At 50.8% G+C, this 13,210-nt stretch overlaps 8 protein-coding genes across 8 annotated transcripts; 4 read left to right on the top strand and 4 right to left on the bottom strand.

Annotated features, from left to right (window-relative positions):
- Positions 1 to 371: 371 nt before the first annotated feature.
- K460DRAFT_284750 (DUF396-domain-containing protein) lies at positions 372 to 1,279 on the bottom strand (the record flags this gene model as incomplete). Its single annotated transcript, XM_040928765.1, has 3 exons — positions 372 to 817; positions 890 to 1,123; positions 1,210 to 1,279. 3 exons carry the CDS (start codon positions 1,277 to 1,279, stop codon positions 372 to 374), a joined length of 750 nt encoding a protein of 249 aa, XP_040788317.1.
- A 150-nt stretch (positions 1,280 to 1,429) lies between these two features.
- On the top strand, positions 1,430 to 2,816 carry K460DRAFT_416960 (williams Beuren syndrome chromosome region 22 protein-like protein). The gene is made up of 2 exons (XM_040937845.1): positions 1,430 to 1,572; positions 1,633 to 2,816. The coding sequence occupies exons 1-2, from the start codon at positions 1,550 to 1,552 to the stop codon at positions 2,450 to 2,452; spliced, it is 843 nt and encodes a 280-aa protein (XP_040788316.1). The 5' UTR covers positions 1,430 to 1,549; the 3' UTR covers positions 2,453 to 2,816.
- K460DRAFT_284768 (isocitrate dehydrogenase subunit 1 mitochondrial precursor) lies at positions 2,732 to 4,118 on the bottom strand (the record flags this gene model as incomplete). The annotated part of the gene is made up of 5 exons (XM_040928767.1): positions 2,732 to 2,816; positions 2,848 to 3,772; positions 3,824 to 3,898; positions 3,956 to 4,013; positions 4,086 to 4,118. The coding sequence occupies 5 exons, from the start codon at positions 4,116 to 4,118 to the stop codon at positions 2,732 to 2,734; spliced, it is 1,176 nt and encodes a 391-aa protein (XP_040788315.1).
- An 837-nt stretch (positions 4,119 to 4,955) lies between these two features.
- On the top strand, positions 4,956 to 6,998 carry K460DRAFT_355525 (uncharacterized protein; the record flags this gene model as incomplete). Its single annotated transcript, XM_040931887.1, has 4 exons — positions 4,956 to 5,135; positions 5,187 to 5,673; positions 5,722 to 5,939; positions 6,045 to 6,998. The coding sequence occupies 4 exons, from the start codon at positions 4,956 to 4,958 to the stop codon at positions 6,996 to 6,998; spliced, it is 1,839 nt and encodes a 612-aa protein (XP_040788314.1).
- A 14-nt stretch (positions 6,999 to 7,012) lies between these two features.
- Positions 7,013 to 7,965, bottom strand: K460DRAFT_366602 (uncharacterized protein). Its single transcript, XM_040933411.1, has 4 exons — positions 7,830 to 7,965; positions 7,650 to 7,743; positions 7,497 to 7,543; positions 7,013 to 7,361 (listed from the first exon to the last, which is right to left on the bottom strand). The coding sequence occupies exons 1-4, from the start codon at positions 7,863 to 7,865 to the stop codon at positions 7,263 to 7,265; spliced, it is 276 nt and encodes a 91-aa protein (XP_040788313.1). The 5' UTR covers positions 7,866 to 7,965; the 3' UTR covers positions 7,013 to 7,262.
- A 187-nt stretch (positions 7,966 to 8,152) lies between these two features.
- On the top strand, positions 8,153 to 8,621 carry K460DRAFT_405989 (uncharacterized protein; the record flags this gene model as incomplete). Its single annotated transcript, XM_040936911.1, has 2 exons — positions 8,153 to 8,216; positions 8,347 to 8,621. The coding sequence occupies 2 exons, from the start codon at positions 8,153 to 8,155 to the stop codon at positions 8,619 to 8,621; spliced, it is 339 nt and encodes a 112-aa protein (XP_040788312.1).
- A 538-nt stretch (positions 8,622 to 9,159) lies between these two features.
- Positions 9,160 to 9,459, bottom strand: K460DRAFT_405988 (uncharacterized protein; the record flags this gene model as incomplete). Its single annotated transcript, XM_040936910.1, has 1 exon — positions 9,160 to 9,459. One exon carries the CDS (start codon positions 9,457 to 9,459, stop codon positions 9,160 to 9,162), a length of 300 nt encoding a protein of 99 aa, XP_040788311.1.
- Positions 9,460 to 10,501: 1,042 nt separating this feature from the next.
- On the top strand, positions 10,502 to 13,156 carry K460DRAFT_416955 (glycoside hydrolase family 47 protein). The gene is made up of 2 exons (XM_040937844.1): positions 10,502 to 12,602; positions 12,670 to 13,156. The coding sequence occupies exons 1-2, from the start codon at positions 10,674 to 10,676 to the stop codon at positions 12,907 to 12,909; spliced, it is 2,169 nt and encodes a 722-aa protein (XP_040788310.1). The 5' UTR covers positions 10,502 to 10,673; the 3' UTR covers positions 12,910 to 13,156.
- Positions 13,157 to 13,210: the final 54 nt, after the last annotated feature.

Raw genomic sequence — 13,210 nt, 5'->3', positions numbered from 1 at the left:
TCCATCTTTGCTCTACTTGGAAATGTCAGGTCGGGCGAAGGGATAGAGAAGAATAAAAGAAAGGGAGAGAATAAAGTGAGGGTAGCAGGCCGAAGTAAAATGTATGCTAAGCAGTTCGTGAAGCGAGTGAAAGAAAAAGGTCCGCGCGAAGGGTATCCTCGTGACATCTTTGCGCTCTCAAGTCAAGCCGGGGTCTGTGCTACATTCAAGTGTTTGCATGTGTGCTCCAGTCACGGTCCTAGGCAATGAGTCGTCCGATCCAGAAGGCGTAAACATTGAAGATACGTCCTCAGACGTGGTTACGTACAGACAGAACTCATGCATTACTCGTACAATCGTACAATCATGATCCGTAGAGCTGTTCCCAGCTTTTAGAATGTAGGCCTGGTCCTCTCCCCCTTCCAAAATCCCATAACCTCGCCCGTCTCGCCAACCCACTCTTTGACACCGGTAACAACGGCCTTCGCCATCCCCGCATTCGTTCCGCTTCGCGCTCTCCGCTTCCCCTCCATTGCACCTCCAACTCCCATACCCGAGCCGCTTCCAAACGCGTCGGGTGCTTTACCTGGCGTCATGTAACTGCTCCCTTCTCCTGTCGCGTATTCGGAGCCCATTGAGGGCAACACATTCTCGCCAGCGGACAAGGAGACGAACAAGGCGAAGGGGACAAGCCAGACACACAGGCCGAAATAAGATGCGATCTCGGTGAAGGAGGGAAGATTGGCATCGCGGGAATAGGGGTAGGAGGAGTAGGCCGAGTTTGGGGGCGGGGCGCTGAAGTGGCGGAACCAGAGGTAGTGGTTGACTATTACGAGTGCTAGAGTATATCAGCATTGTCTCATTCTGGCTTCACAGGTAGATGTTGGAGAGCTCTGTCAAGTGGGCGTACCGCAGGATAGCAAGAACAGCGGATCCGTAAGCTTAACGATGGGAAATCGCCTCAAGTTCTGCGCATAGATGGCATGCGAAACAACACTCAGCGCGCTCAATCCAAGCGGGAACTTGTCCACGACAAGGAGCAAGAACTGAACACCAACAACGCCATAGATCAACCGGTGGAGCAGTTTCTTTGCGAAAACAGTGTGCTCTTCGACGAGCTCGGAGAGGTAGTACAGTCCGGACGCTATGTGTTATATCGCATTAGCTCCCAAGCTCAGTTCTCCCTCTCCTTTATGATACTAATCACAAGAAGACAACTGGCTCAAATACCTATAGCAAGCGTCAAAAACGCGAACCCCAGAATCACTCCAACGTATCCAAGTATCGGTAATAGCCACATTGTGAATTTGAAGTTCGAAGAACTGAGGTCTGGGCGATGAGGTCAGTCAAAGGTGGCATTAACTTTTCGGGGAGCTTATGTAATCGGCGCGCGGGAAAGTGTGGGGTGAACGAACACCAAAAAGTTGTCGCATATCGAACTTTTGGAATTCTACAACTAGAGATATCCACGACCAACGCTGACCCCCTTTAGCCTAGAGGTACTCGAACCAGGCTTTTCTCTCATAGATTCGAGGCTCTGCCTGGAAAAACAATTACAAGAACCGCAACCATGTCGAGACCCGAAGACATACTGTACGTCTACTCTAGCACTTGCTTCCCTTTACATTCTCACTGCTAACGAAATCTCTTCAGACCTCCAGACCTCTTCTACAATGATAGCGAATCCCGGAAATACACCACGTCTTCCCGTATTCAAAAGATCCAATCCTCAATGACCCACCGCGCGCTCTCCCTCCTCTCTCTCACATCCCCCGGCCTTATCCTCGACGTCGGCTGCGGCTCTGGCCTTTCGGGCGAAATACTCTCAAATTCCGCCTCTGAAGGCACGCCAGGCGGCCCACACATATGGATTGGCTTCGACATCAGCGCGTCAATGCTAGGCGTCGCGCTCGAGAAAGAAGTTGAAGGGGATCTACTGCTCTCGGATGCGGGACAAGGTGTACCGTTTCGGCCAGGAACGTTCGATGCGGCCATCAGTATTAGTGCGGTGCAGTGGCTTTGTAATGCTGAGACGAGTGAGGAATCTCCCGCCGGAAGACTATCGAGATTCTTCAATCAGCTATATGCGAGTTTGAAGAGAGGTGGCAGGGCGGTGTGCCAATTCTACCCAAAGAACGATGAGCAGAAGAAGATGATCAGCCAGGCGGCGATCAAAGCCGGCTTTGGTGCGGGTTTGCTGGAAGACGATCCCGGGACAAAGAGTGCGAAAACGTATCTCGTTCTTACAGTTGGTGGAGGTGAGTTGGATGGCGATATCACGGGTGTCGTAAGGGGCATGGATGGGGTGGATGTTATGGATGCACGACGAAAGGCGAAAGGTATGAAGAGGGGTGAGGACAAGAAGGGCAGCAAGGCATGGATCATGAAGAAGAAAGATCAGATGGAGAAACAAGGCAAGGTGGTAAAGGCCTCGTCAAAGTACACTGGCAGGAAACGAAGGATCCAATTTTAGACATACCCACGACATTACGATGTTATGCATAGCGAGGCGTTTTGCGGGTCAGGGCAATTTCGAGAGAGTATAAGAATGTCAATTCAATCATGCAGCATGCTATATACCACCTACATGTACAACCCTATTCACGTCATCTGCCTTAGTGTACAAGTCCAAAGCGTCCAATCGTCAAGGAAATAGATGCAAGTCAGGGCTAAACCAGTTGAACCGCTGCCTAGATCTGGCGATTATCATCGCGCAGTAGAGCTTGGCAAATGAGGATGATGGTGATCGACTTTATGCCTTCTCCATTTGGTTCAGGATGGCACGGGTGAACTCGTGAGTGGTGGAGTTGCCTCCCATATCACGTGTGCGGGTTTTGCTGCCATGGTGTTAGTAAAACAGTATGCAACTTGTAAAAGGGTAGAACTTGCCCATCAGCAATAACCTTGTACACGGACTGCGAGATGCGGTTGGCGTGGTCATCGAGACCAATGTGTCGCAACATCATGGCAGCGGAGAGGATAAGAGCGGTCGGGTTGGCCTGGTCCTTGCCCTTGATATCAAGACCGACGTGGCGGCATCCGGGCTCAAAGACAGCGACGTTGCGGCCCATGTTGCATCCGGGAACGATACCAGGGCCACCGACAAGTCCGGCACCAATGTTAGACAAGATGCCTCCGTACAAGTTAGGCATGACCATGACATCGAACTGCTGTGGCCTCGAGACACACTGCATGGAGGCGTTGTCGACGATCATGTCGTCGGTCTTTAGAGTTGGGTAGTCTTCACCGACCCTCTTAACCGTGTTGCGGAAGAGACCATCGGCAAGCTTCATGATGTTGGCCTTGTGGATGCAAGTGACCTTCTTGCGGTTGTTGGCGAGCGCAAATGCAAAAGCAAACTTGGCAATGCGCTCCGACTTCTCACGGGTGATGATCTTAAGCGACTCAACAACGCCGCTGACCGACTGGTGCTCGAGACCAGAGTACTCGCCCTCGGTGTTCTCACGAATGATGCAGAAATCAATGTCCTTATGGCGCGTCTCGTAGCCGGGGATGTTCTTGAGCAGAACAATCGAGGCGTAGATATCGAGCTCCTGGCGAAGGGCGACATTGAAAGAGCGATGGCCGGATCGCTCGACGGGAGTATGTAGAATACCCTTAAGACCGAGCTTGTTGCGCTTGAGCGAGGCGATGGACTCGCGGAGGAGCTCTTCGGAGTGGATGTTACCTGTCTCTACACCAGAGACGTCGACCTGCTCCCACTCGACAGGCACATTGTCTGCCTTGAAGATCTGCTTGACCGATTCAGAGACCTCGGCACCGATACCGTCACCTGCGCAATGTTCAATATCATATCGTGGCTGGGGCGGCTATGGCGGCATACCAGGAATCAGGGTAACGGTGTATTTGCCGCCGAACTTGGTGGGCTTGAAGATGTCCTGACCAACCGTGGCCATTGCTATTCGCGCGTCAGATATTGCGTCTCCATGCGATCATGTTGAGGCAGGATTCGTACTTCGTGTAGCCATTGACGGGCCGCATCGTGATGCAGGCTTCGCGCCCCGCAGGAGCGTCTGAACATAGCGCATTAGCAGTCAAATTCCGTTCCAGAATCTTCAATTGGAGGTGTCGGGGCTTTTCCGTACCTGTGCCGTTCTTTGGGAGGTCCTCGACAGCATGGTGGGTTGCGGCGGCGTCAAGGCTGGTGGTGAGGGATTTGAGGTAGAGAATCAAGCTGAAGCCTCCCATCGGCGAAAAAGCAACCGAAGAAACCGCCCTTGGCGAATGACCGCATCCGTCTTCCGCCGCGGCATATGCGTTCTAATCTAATCTGATGCAGACTCTTCTCCGGCCATCAGTGCGGCCATCAGTGCTGTTTGTATCATCTTGGATATTATGTTGATAGTCTCGTTGTTTTATGCGGCTCAGCGGCTTCCTATCGTTTCTGCGAGCGCCCACGGCTTCTGAAATCTCCATCAATGTGTCTTCTTGGCACTGACATGTGACGCCGATGCCCAAGCGCCAGCTTTGGACCGTCTTCACTGATGTTCAGCGCAATGAACTCAGAAAGGAAGAGAAAAGAGCTCGCAAGCCTAGGACTTGATATCCTTATTTGTCTTTCCACACTGATTGCCTTCCTGGTTCCGCTATATGGTTCACACTACGAAACTACTTGAGCATTAACAACGAAACATAAGGATAGTTGGCCTTAATTACCCTTAGATATGTCTTCGCCTCTAGTTTAGCGATGGGAGGTTACTATCTAAAAGTATGTGGAGAATATAATTCACCTTCACCTTCACCTTCACCCCCACCCCTCTCTGGCGAGGTCCAATTATGTTCGTAACCTCATTTACCTCTTCTTCATCTCCCTTTTCGGTCTTTCACCTTTTTCTCTGCAGTGGAGAGTACTCCCTTTTCCTCAATCGTGGCTCACTCGAACCTACGCCAACCAAGTGGACCAATACTCCGATTCTAATATCCTATCAATCCATATTTACGACTTGACCGCCAGGATGAAGGTCGCCGAGAAAGCCACCGATCGGGGAGCGGAGGTGCACATGTACGTCGAGGGTAAATTGCAAGCCCTTGAGGAGTACGGACAGTACATCAGCGTTGAGGATCATGCAATATGCTGCTATGTCCCTGTCGATGAAGGCCACAAGATTAAGATTGGTGCCAAATTCTCGGGCACGGTATGTATCATTCCGGTCAATGATGCTCAAAAGCTGATTAGAGAGCAACAGACGTTGACCATAGCTTACGACGCCGTGGTAGATGGGGTCTTTCGCAAGGCCAACTTCTACGCCGCTAGAACAGTACACATCCAGAAGAAAAAGATTGATGTGGAGTCCTTCCTTTGCAAGACCGACAAAGGAATCATTGACACGCAAATGCTCGTCGCCCCAATTTCTGCAAGGATTACATCTCAAGGAGGACCGCAAGCAGAAACCATCGGCACCCTGGAGCTACGCCTCTATATCACCCGCCAACTCAATGTTTTTCACTCTGTTGAAAGTGCTGAGACGTACTATGCCCCGACTGGTATTCTCGAGGATGTAACTCAACAGACGGCAAGCTACAAGCAAATTGCCCCCACATTCCAGATGGAGTTCGAGCAGAATTGCGCGCCGCTGGGAAAGCTCAAGAGCACTCGTGAGCAGCGCAATATGAATGCACCACGTCCGGGCACAGAACCTTGGGCAATCTTTCGCTTCCATTATCGAAGCAAGGGTAAGTGGTACGTACAAGTTAAGGGGTTTCGCTAACCGTGCGGTGTAGATGCAATCATCGAAAAGAATCTGAAGTTGACTTTTGACCCTCTGAGCAAAGAGAAGACGAATCCCCATACCCTATTGATTGATCCTGTCCCCCCGCTTCTAGCTGGGACAAAGCCTCACAAGGACGATGGTGATAGCTCCACGCGAGCTTCATCGCCTATACCTCCTGACCTACCCCTCACCCCGGTTAAGGGCACACTGAAGAAGTCTGCTCTCAAGGTGAGAGAACTTATTGTCTTTACCTTGATTTTTCTGTGATAATCCTTTGTCACCTCGAATCTTCGTTCGCTCATGTTGTTGCCCGTTACTAACGCATACTTATAGTCAACCACTCCAGTCCCTACAACGACGCCTACCACTGAGAAGGAGCCATCTACGTCCCCCGATAGCTCTCCGAGCCCGGAAATGACTGATAGCATGAACGAAATCCGGGCTCGAGTCTTCTCCACGAAGGAGATGTTTGCGACTGAGGCTAAGAAGAGCACTTCTAACGGTAGGTCCGATGGCGTTATATCTTCCTCCACCGTAAGTAATCACGACGAAAAGGCCTTAGAGACCTCCAAAGACACCACTACCTATGACAAGACCACCGAAATAGTGTCCAAGAAGGCGGCTGGAAGCGCCAAGATCGCCAGCACACTCTTCGATAAGGCAGTTGAGAAGGAGGCAGTCACCGACAACGACACAATCCCCGTAGCGCTCCCCAAGGACAACCCCATCAAGTCGATTGAGGAGAGTGTTACGAAAGCCTCCAGTCTCACCAATACCGGCGCGAAACTCATAGATGGCACTACAGCGAGAAGGACTTCGGAGGACCCAAATACGCCTTGGAAGAAGCTGGTAGTCAAGCCTGCACCTATTCTAAAAACCATGCCGGTTTCTCAGAACCGACCCCCAACGCCCGTGACACCGGCGAAGCGTCCAGCTACCCTCGCTAACGGTGCCTCACACGAGTTGAAGCGCATGAAGACGGCCCCGTCCACAGTATCGCGAATCTCTCCTGGCTCATCCAGCCCGAAGCCGTTGTCCATCGAGCGCCAGTTTGCCGAGCAGCGCAAGAAGATCGAGACCTTACGCAGGAAGCGCAAGGAGATCGCCAAGAAGCAGTCTGCCGTTGACAAACAGATGGAGCCTTACAAAGAGCGCATGGCTGAGAAGTTGGAGCGCCTGAACCAGGAGATGATGGAGGAGGAAAAGGCCTATACGGAGGAAGAGCAACATTACTCTGCTAGCGTCGAGGTCCTGAAGGAGTTCAACAAGCTGGATGGCGGTCTCTAGGCACGCGTCACGGTGCTAGGTTATACAAATTGAGTAGCGTGCAGACTGTAATTGCCAATTACAAACAGTGGTCAACCAAACTGGCACGTGGTTATATGTACGTACAAAAGGGTATCAGTCAGCAAATTCCCTAACTTTCCGCTGCAATCTCTTTTCAGGCCACTTAACTTCTCTAAAACAATCTGCCCAAGCTTATTGGGTCCTTTCAACTACCACCTTGAGTGATCTAAGTACATGACGCTACCCGGCTTGATGGCGACAGTCTTACTGCTCCGTCGTTCTTTCTCGGGCTACTCTCAAGTTTGATTTGATACGCTCCAAAAGCTCAGCGGTTGTTGCGAGTGGTGAGGGATGTAAATTCCTCTAGTGAGTTTGTCAGCACGACCCGACCATAAAAGATCTATTCTAGAATAACAATAACGATGATCTGAGAAGGGAATGATAGGAAGGATCATCGAACCGTTAAATCATAACAAAAGAAGAAGAGGAAGAACTTACGTGGTTGAGCCAGGTAACACATTGGTCGTGGGTCCAGGTTTCAGGATCTAGAAGCCGTGGGTCAGTGAAGATCGTTCCAAATACGTACAGACAATCAGAGTCGCGACAATAAAGACGGGCAGTTTCTTAATGAATGAGGGTGGGAAAGCATACCACCAGTAGGGTCGGAACTAGGGAAAATGTCTTGCCCCCAGATACTCCATGCTGCGACACCAGCGACGATGGCGGCGAAGGCAAAGAATGGGCCCTAGGGCGCTGTTAGTATCTGATGGCTTTTGCAAATACCATACCCACTATATATAGCAGGTTCGAGGGCATCCATATATCACCTACACGCTGGGCTGTGGCACGGTCGAGTGGGGTCGGCATCTCGAAAGTTAATGTGACTTTTGCTTTGAGAAGCTCGAATAGAAGGATCTGTGTAGCTGGGGATATATACGTTTATGAATAGTAGGCAGACGTTTTGAAGTTGCAACGCATCCTTACGGCGGTGTCGCCACAGCCCATCATCACCCTTCACGCCCCACTATCCCCAACACGGTAACGCGTGCGACAACCCCCCGGGCTTTCGCTTAGCAGCGTCCACACCTAGGCTACGAAATTGCAGAAGCCGAACTTCACGTTGCGACCATCCATACCAACGATCAGCCGTCAAGATGCCTTCCGAAGTCTCCGATATCAAGCAGTTCATCGAGATCTGCAGGCGCAAGGATGCTAAGTGTACGTTTACCAATTCTGTTGGAGGTCGAGAAGGGAGCGGAAGCGCTATACAAAAGATGGGGAATTGGTGACGGAGTTCAGGACGAGCGGGAGTAGGAAACGACCCTGAATGAGACTGACATTGATACAGCTGCCCGCATAAAGAAGAACAAGAAGGTCAACAACATCAAGTTCAAGGTCCGATGCTCAAAGAACGTCTACACCCTCGTCCTCAAGGACAGCGATAAGGCCGAGAAGCTCAAGCAGAGTCTGCCCCCGGGTACGCAACCTCCATCCTCTCGAGAGGATCAAACTCCAGTTGAAAGCGACATGACACAACGAGACACGCATGCTAATCAATCTCCTACAGGTCTTGCCATCTCCGACGTCGGCAAGAAGAACCCCAAGGGCAAGCACTCCGCATAAACGAATAGCAACACAGCGAATGGCCGAGGTGTGAGCGCGTGGGAAGAAGTCCATGGACGACGCGCACGAGGATGATGGCATGGGCGGACGGCGTCTTAACGGATAACCTTTGTTCAATGGCATATTGAAAGCCTTCTACAGTGGGCAACCACCAGGAATGAAAAAAGTCAAACTTCATTTCGAACACTACAAATTTTCAAAGGAACTACAATGCGCTGGTCGTGAGATAACACCGTCATTAGCGAGCGCTAATATTATGTAGCACTCGGCAAGTCCTGCAGCGTCGCCACCATCTTCGGCTGCTGTTTGACATCAAACTAAACTGATGTTTCCGATCTAGGTACACCACCTTGCCATCTAGGAATGGTTGCGCCACCTAGATGAATCAACACCAGGTCGATATTTCGGTCCTGGTATCGTTCAGGGATCTCTTTGAGTTCGTTGATCATGAGGGTGTCACCGGAGATGTAGATTCTATAACAGTTTTCGAAGGACTCGGTTGTTGCGGAGCAGGCTCTGAGTAGTCGAGTTCGATCATTCAGCTATTCGTCGGTGGGACTGCTCTGAGTAAATCATTTGCTATGCAAAGTGGACCAGGAGGAATATGCTTTCTAGGCATGTCTGTGATCTTGATACTTGGCTTCGCTCCGATGCTACTCGTCTTCTCCGCCGCATCAACATCCAACACCAGGTTATCCCAGACCCAGAGATCGAGTGCATATACGTTCTTGAACGAATCATCTCCTTTGCTAGTCAGGCATTCGTGTGCATGTGGTGTCGTTATGATCGTAATCCCCCTGCTTAACTTGTCTTCAGCTTCCGTCAAAGTGGTCCTCATGATGTGGTCGCCTGCGTGTAGGAAGTTCGGGTCGGGTATGCCCTCCCATTCTAGGATTGTGGTTGCAGTTCCGACGAAGAAGAGGGATGCATTTTTCGAGTCCGAGGGAGCATTTGCTGGATGCAACTTTGTTTCTTTGGCGTTTGGTAAAGACGTGGGTACGGAATCTTGATCCTCCTCTCAAGGATCAAGATTCCGTACCCGTGTGTTTGTAAGCAGTCGGACAGGATCGGTCACTTTCTGTGTCGTCCTGACTTTGGCTTTGTGTTTGCAGCTCGTGACGTTGACTTTGAACTTGCAGCCGTTTTGTTTCGTTGGGTAGGGCGAGGGTTGACGCGATGATATAGCATAAAGCAAGGACACATAGCGAGGATTAGGAAGCACCCTTTATCCTTGGTAAATGCCATTATAGCCGATGAGAATTGTAGTGACGATAGAACACCGTAATGATCATATGCAGGGTGCGTGGGAGTAAGGTGCTTTGATGAAAACCAACTTAGACATGTTATGATAGATGAGTGAATAGACTGGAAAGAACTTTGGTTCATGGAATCATAGAGTTCGGGAACAGTCATCATCGACTCCATTGATTCTCACGGTTAAGGTTCTTTCCTAAGGTTGATCGTTGATGGATTAACGAAGCCTACCAATCCGAAGCACGCTATAAAGTAATCATTCAAAATTCTACCCTCAAAGTAAACTACACATTTTATTAAGAGGACCATCCAAGGGCTAGGGCTCGAATTGTTGTAAATCAAATGGAGACTGTGAGTAACCGGACTGTTCATTCAGACTAGCACAACAAAAGAGCTCAGATTTTGGGGGTTTGGCCTTTGGCGCATGGGGATGAATACTCCAACTCCAAGGAAATTCTGAGCTTATCTCATGCGATTGGAAGTGATGAGCTTGTGAGATACTGCGCAAAGAGGCTGTGAGGTGGAGCTCTTCCCCGTCGAGCTCCGCAACGGTGAAGTGTGGCTGATGGCGGACGGGCATGTCGCCAGAAGCTTGACCCCTGTCAAGGCCAAGCTATCTACATTAGGAGGGAGCAATGAACACCTGGCGAGTCAGTGAGATTTCGCTGACGCTTTTCCTGGAGTCGTTGCGGACCTCTAGAATGAAAGAAGCATAATGCTCCAACTCCTGAGGCTCCAAGAGTAAAAGAGTGATTTGAGGAGCCCAGCATCCGGACAAAAAAACGCGTTACGCCGTCCATGTACTCGACACGCGACCCATTCAACCTCCGCAATAAAGCATCATTAGCAGCACCTACAGCGTTTTCTCTCCTGCAAAACGCCGCGAATAGAACCGCCTCCCAAGCCGTCGAGTCGACGAAACAGGCAGTCGAGGCCACCAAGCAGGCGATCCACGACACCGACATGTCCTTCGCCATTCCACGCAACGTGCCCAACTTCGAGAACGCACAGCGCCGCTTCGAAGATAATGTCTGGAATAAAGTTACTGGGAACGAGAAGGGTTTGCCTATGTATAAGGACAAGCCCACGGGATATGGATATGGTGGCGGTGCGAAGGGCCGGAAAGGATTTATGAGGAGTAAGAGAGGCATGGGCTTGCTTGCGTTGGCGGTGTTGGGACTCTTTTACTGGTTTGGTTGGTCGAGAGGAGGTGAAGAAGTGAGATTAGAGGGCAAGAAGAAAGATGGCGCGAAGAGTGGGAAGGGCGGGAGTCCCATTACGAGCGGAGGTGCCGGGGGGAAGAAGGGTAACGTGGATTGGGAGAAGAGGAGACAAGATGTTAAGGATGCATTCTTGCTCAGTTGGAATGCGTATGAAGAGCACGGCTGGGGCTACGATGAGTACCATCCTGTCTCAAAGACTGGACGCTACATGGCAGAGCCCAATGGCATGGGCTGGATCATCGTCGATGCTCTGGACACCTTGATGATCATGAATCTTACCAAAGAAATCAAGCATGCGCGCGAGTGGGTATCGACAACTCTAAACTACGACAAGAAGCAGGACGTCAACACTTTCGAAACTACGATACGAATGCTCGGTGGTCTATTATCAGCACACTATCTCCAAGAAGCTCTACCTGGTCTCAAGCCCGAGAATGCCAACGAAGAAGATTTGTTTCTTGAGAAGGCAACAGATCTGGCAGATCGCCTTATGGGCGCCTACGAATCACCTTCAGGCGTCCCTTGGGCCAGCGTGATCTTGAAGGACAGCAAAGGCGAAGCCTCGCACGCTGATGGCGGCGCGTCGTCCACAGCCGAAGCAACAACCCTCCAACTCGAGATGAAGTACCTAGCTTTCCTTACAGGCGAGGCGCACTATTGGGAGAAAGCAGAAAAAGTGATGCAGGTCGTCGATAACAATGGCGCCAAAGACGGGCTTGTGCCTATATTCATCTACGCGGATAAGGGGACCTTCCGTGGCAATGAGATTCGATGGGGCAGTCGTGGCGACAGCTATTACGAGTACTTGATCAAGCAGTACCTCCAGACGCAGAAGCAGGAGCCTGTGTATCGGGATATGTGGGACGAGTCGCTTGCGGGCGCGAAGAAACACCTCCTCACCTACACGAAGAACAGCCATCTTACCGTCCTCGCGGAACGACCCGCTGGCTTGGAAGGTCATTTGCATCCAAAGATGGATCACTTGGTATGCTTCTTACCCGGTACGATTGCCTTGGCAACAACCAGCGGCGCAACACTCGCAGATGCACGATTGATGCGTGGATGGGGAAAACAGCAAGAAGAAGACATCCAGCTTGCCCGCGAACTAATGAAAACATGCATGGGCATGTACAAAGTCACAGCCACCGGTCTCGCTCCCGAAATCGCACACTTTGAACTCGACGACCCGCCAAAGATGTACCGCACCGAGATCCTGAAGTCGAAATCTAACCTCGAGCCCGACGTTCCGGAGGGCGAGGGCTGGAAGGCAGACTTCAACATCAAGCCTGCGGATGCGCACAACCTTCAGCGACCGGAGACTGTGGAGAGTTTGCTCTACATGTGGCGGATTACTGGCGATGATATCTACCGCGAATGGGGTTGGGAGATGTTTGAAGCCTTCACCAAGTATACTATTGTCGAGAACGGCGGTGGGTTTTCGTCTGTTGGTGATGTAAGGACTGTGCCTCCACCATCGAGAGACAATATGGAGAGCTTTTGGCTAGTACGTAACCCCCCAAAGTTCTGCTTCCTCACAGATAAAATCGTCGAATTCGACTAACAGGCTGCAGGCCGAAACACTCAAGTACATGTATCTCCTCTTCGGCCCTAACGACCTCCTGCCGCTCGATCAGATCGTATTGAATACCGAAGCTCATCCCTTCCCGAGGTTTGACGCGAGTAAGAAGCGCTTCAAAACGGGGTGGGAGAGGATCCCAAGGGATGACAAGGGGAACTTGGTGCAGAAGAAAGAGGCTACGGCTAAGACTGAAGAAAAAGCTCCAGTGCTCACGGTAAAGGGGACCACGTGAAAAGAAGGGTGAGTTGAGTTTTGCTCGACACTGTATTATTGATGCATCTATGGCGTTTGGGATACAGCATTCTGGAGCTGGTGAGACGCTGGAGGGCTAATCGTAAGAAAATCATGTTGGCATTCATCGCAACCTATATAACATTGCCATGAATATCTCGGCCAGCGCCGTGGCGTACCAATTAGCTGTGCATGTATGCAGTCATAATAGTAGATACACATGAAAGTTCATATAAAGACGGCATACCACTTCGATCCACTGGTGATATATCGGGATCCTAGTAATCGTAAAGCACGCGTAC

Source organism: Cucurbitaria berberidis (assembly GCF_010015615.1).
Source record: "Cucurbitaria berberidis CBS 394.84 unplaced genomic scaffold K460scaffold_3, whole genome shotgun sequence".
NCBI lineage: Eukaryota > Fungi > Ascomycota > Dothideomycetes > Pleosporales > Cucurbitariaceae > Cucurbitaria > Cucurbitaria berberidis.
The sequence above is the reverse complement of the archived record's forward strand: the minus strand, read 5'-3'. Positions and strand labels throughout refer to the sequence as shown.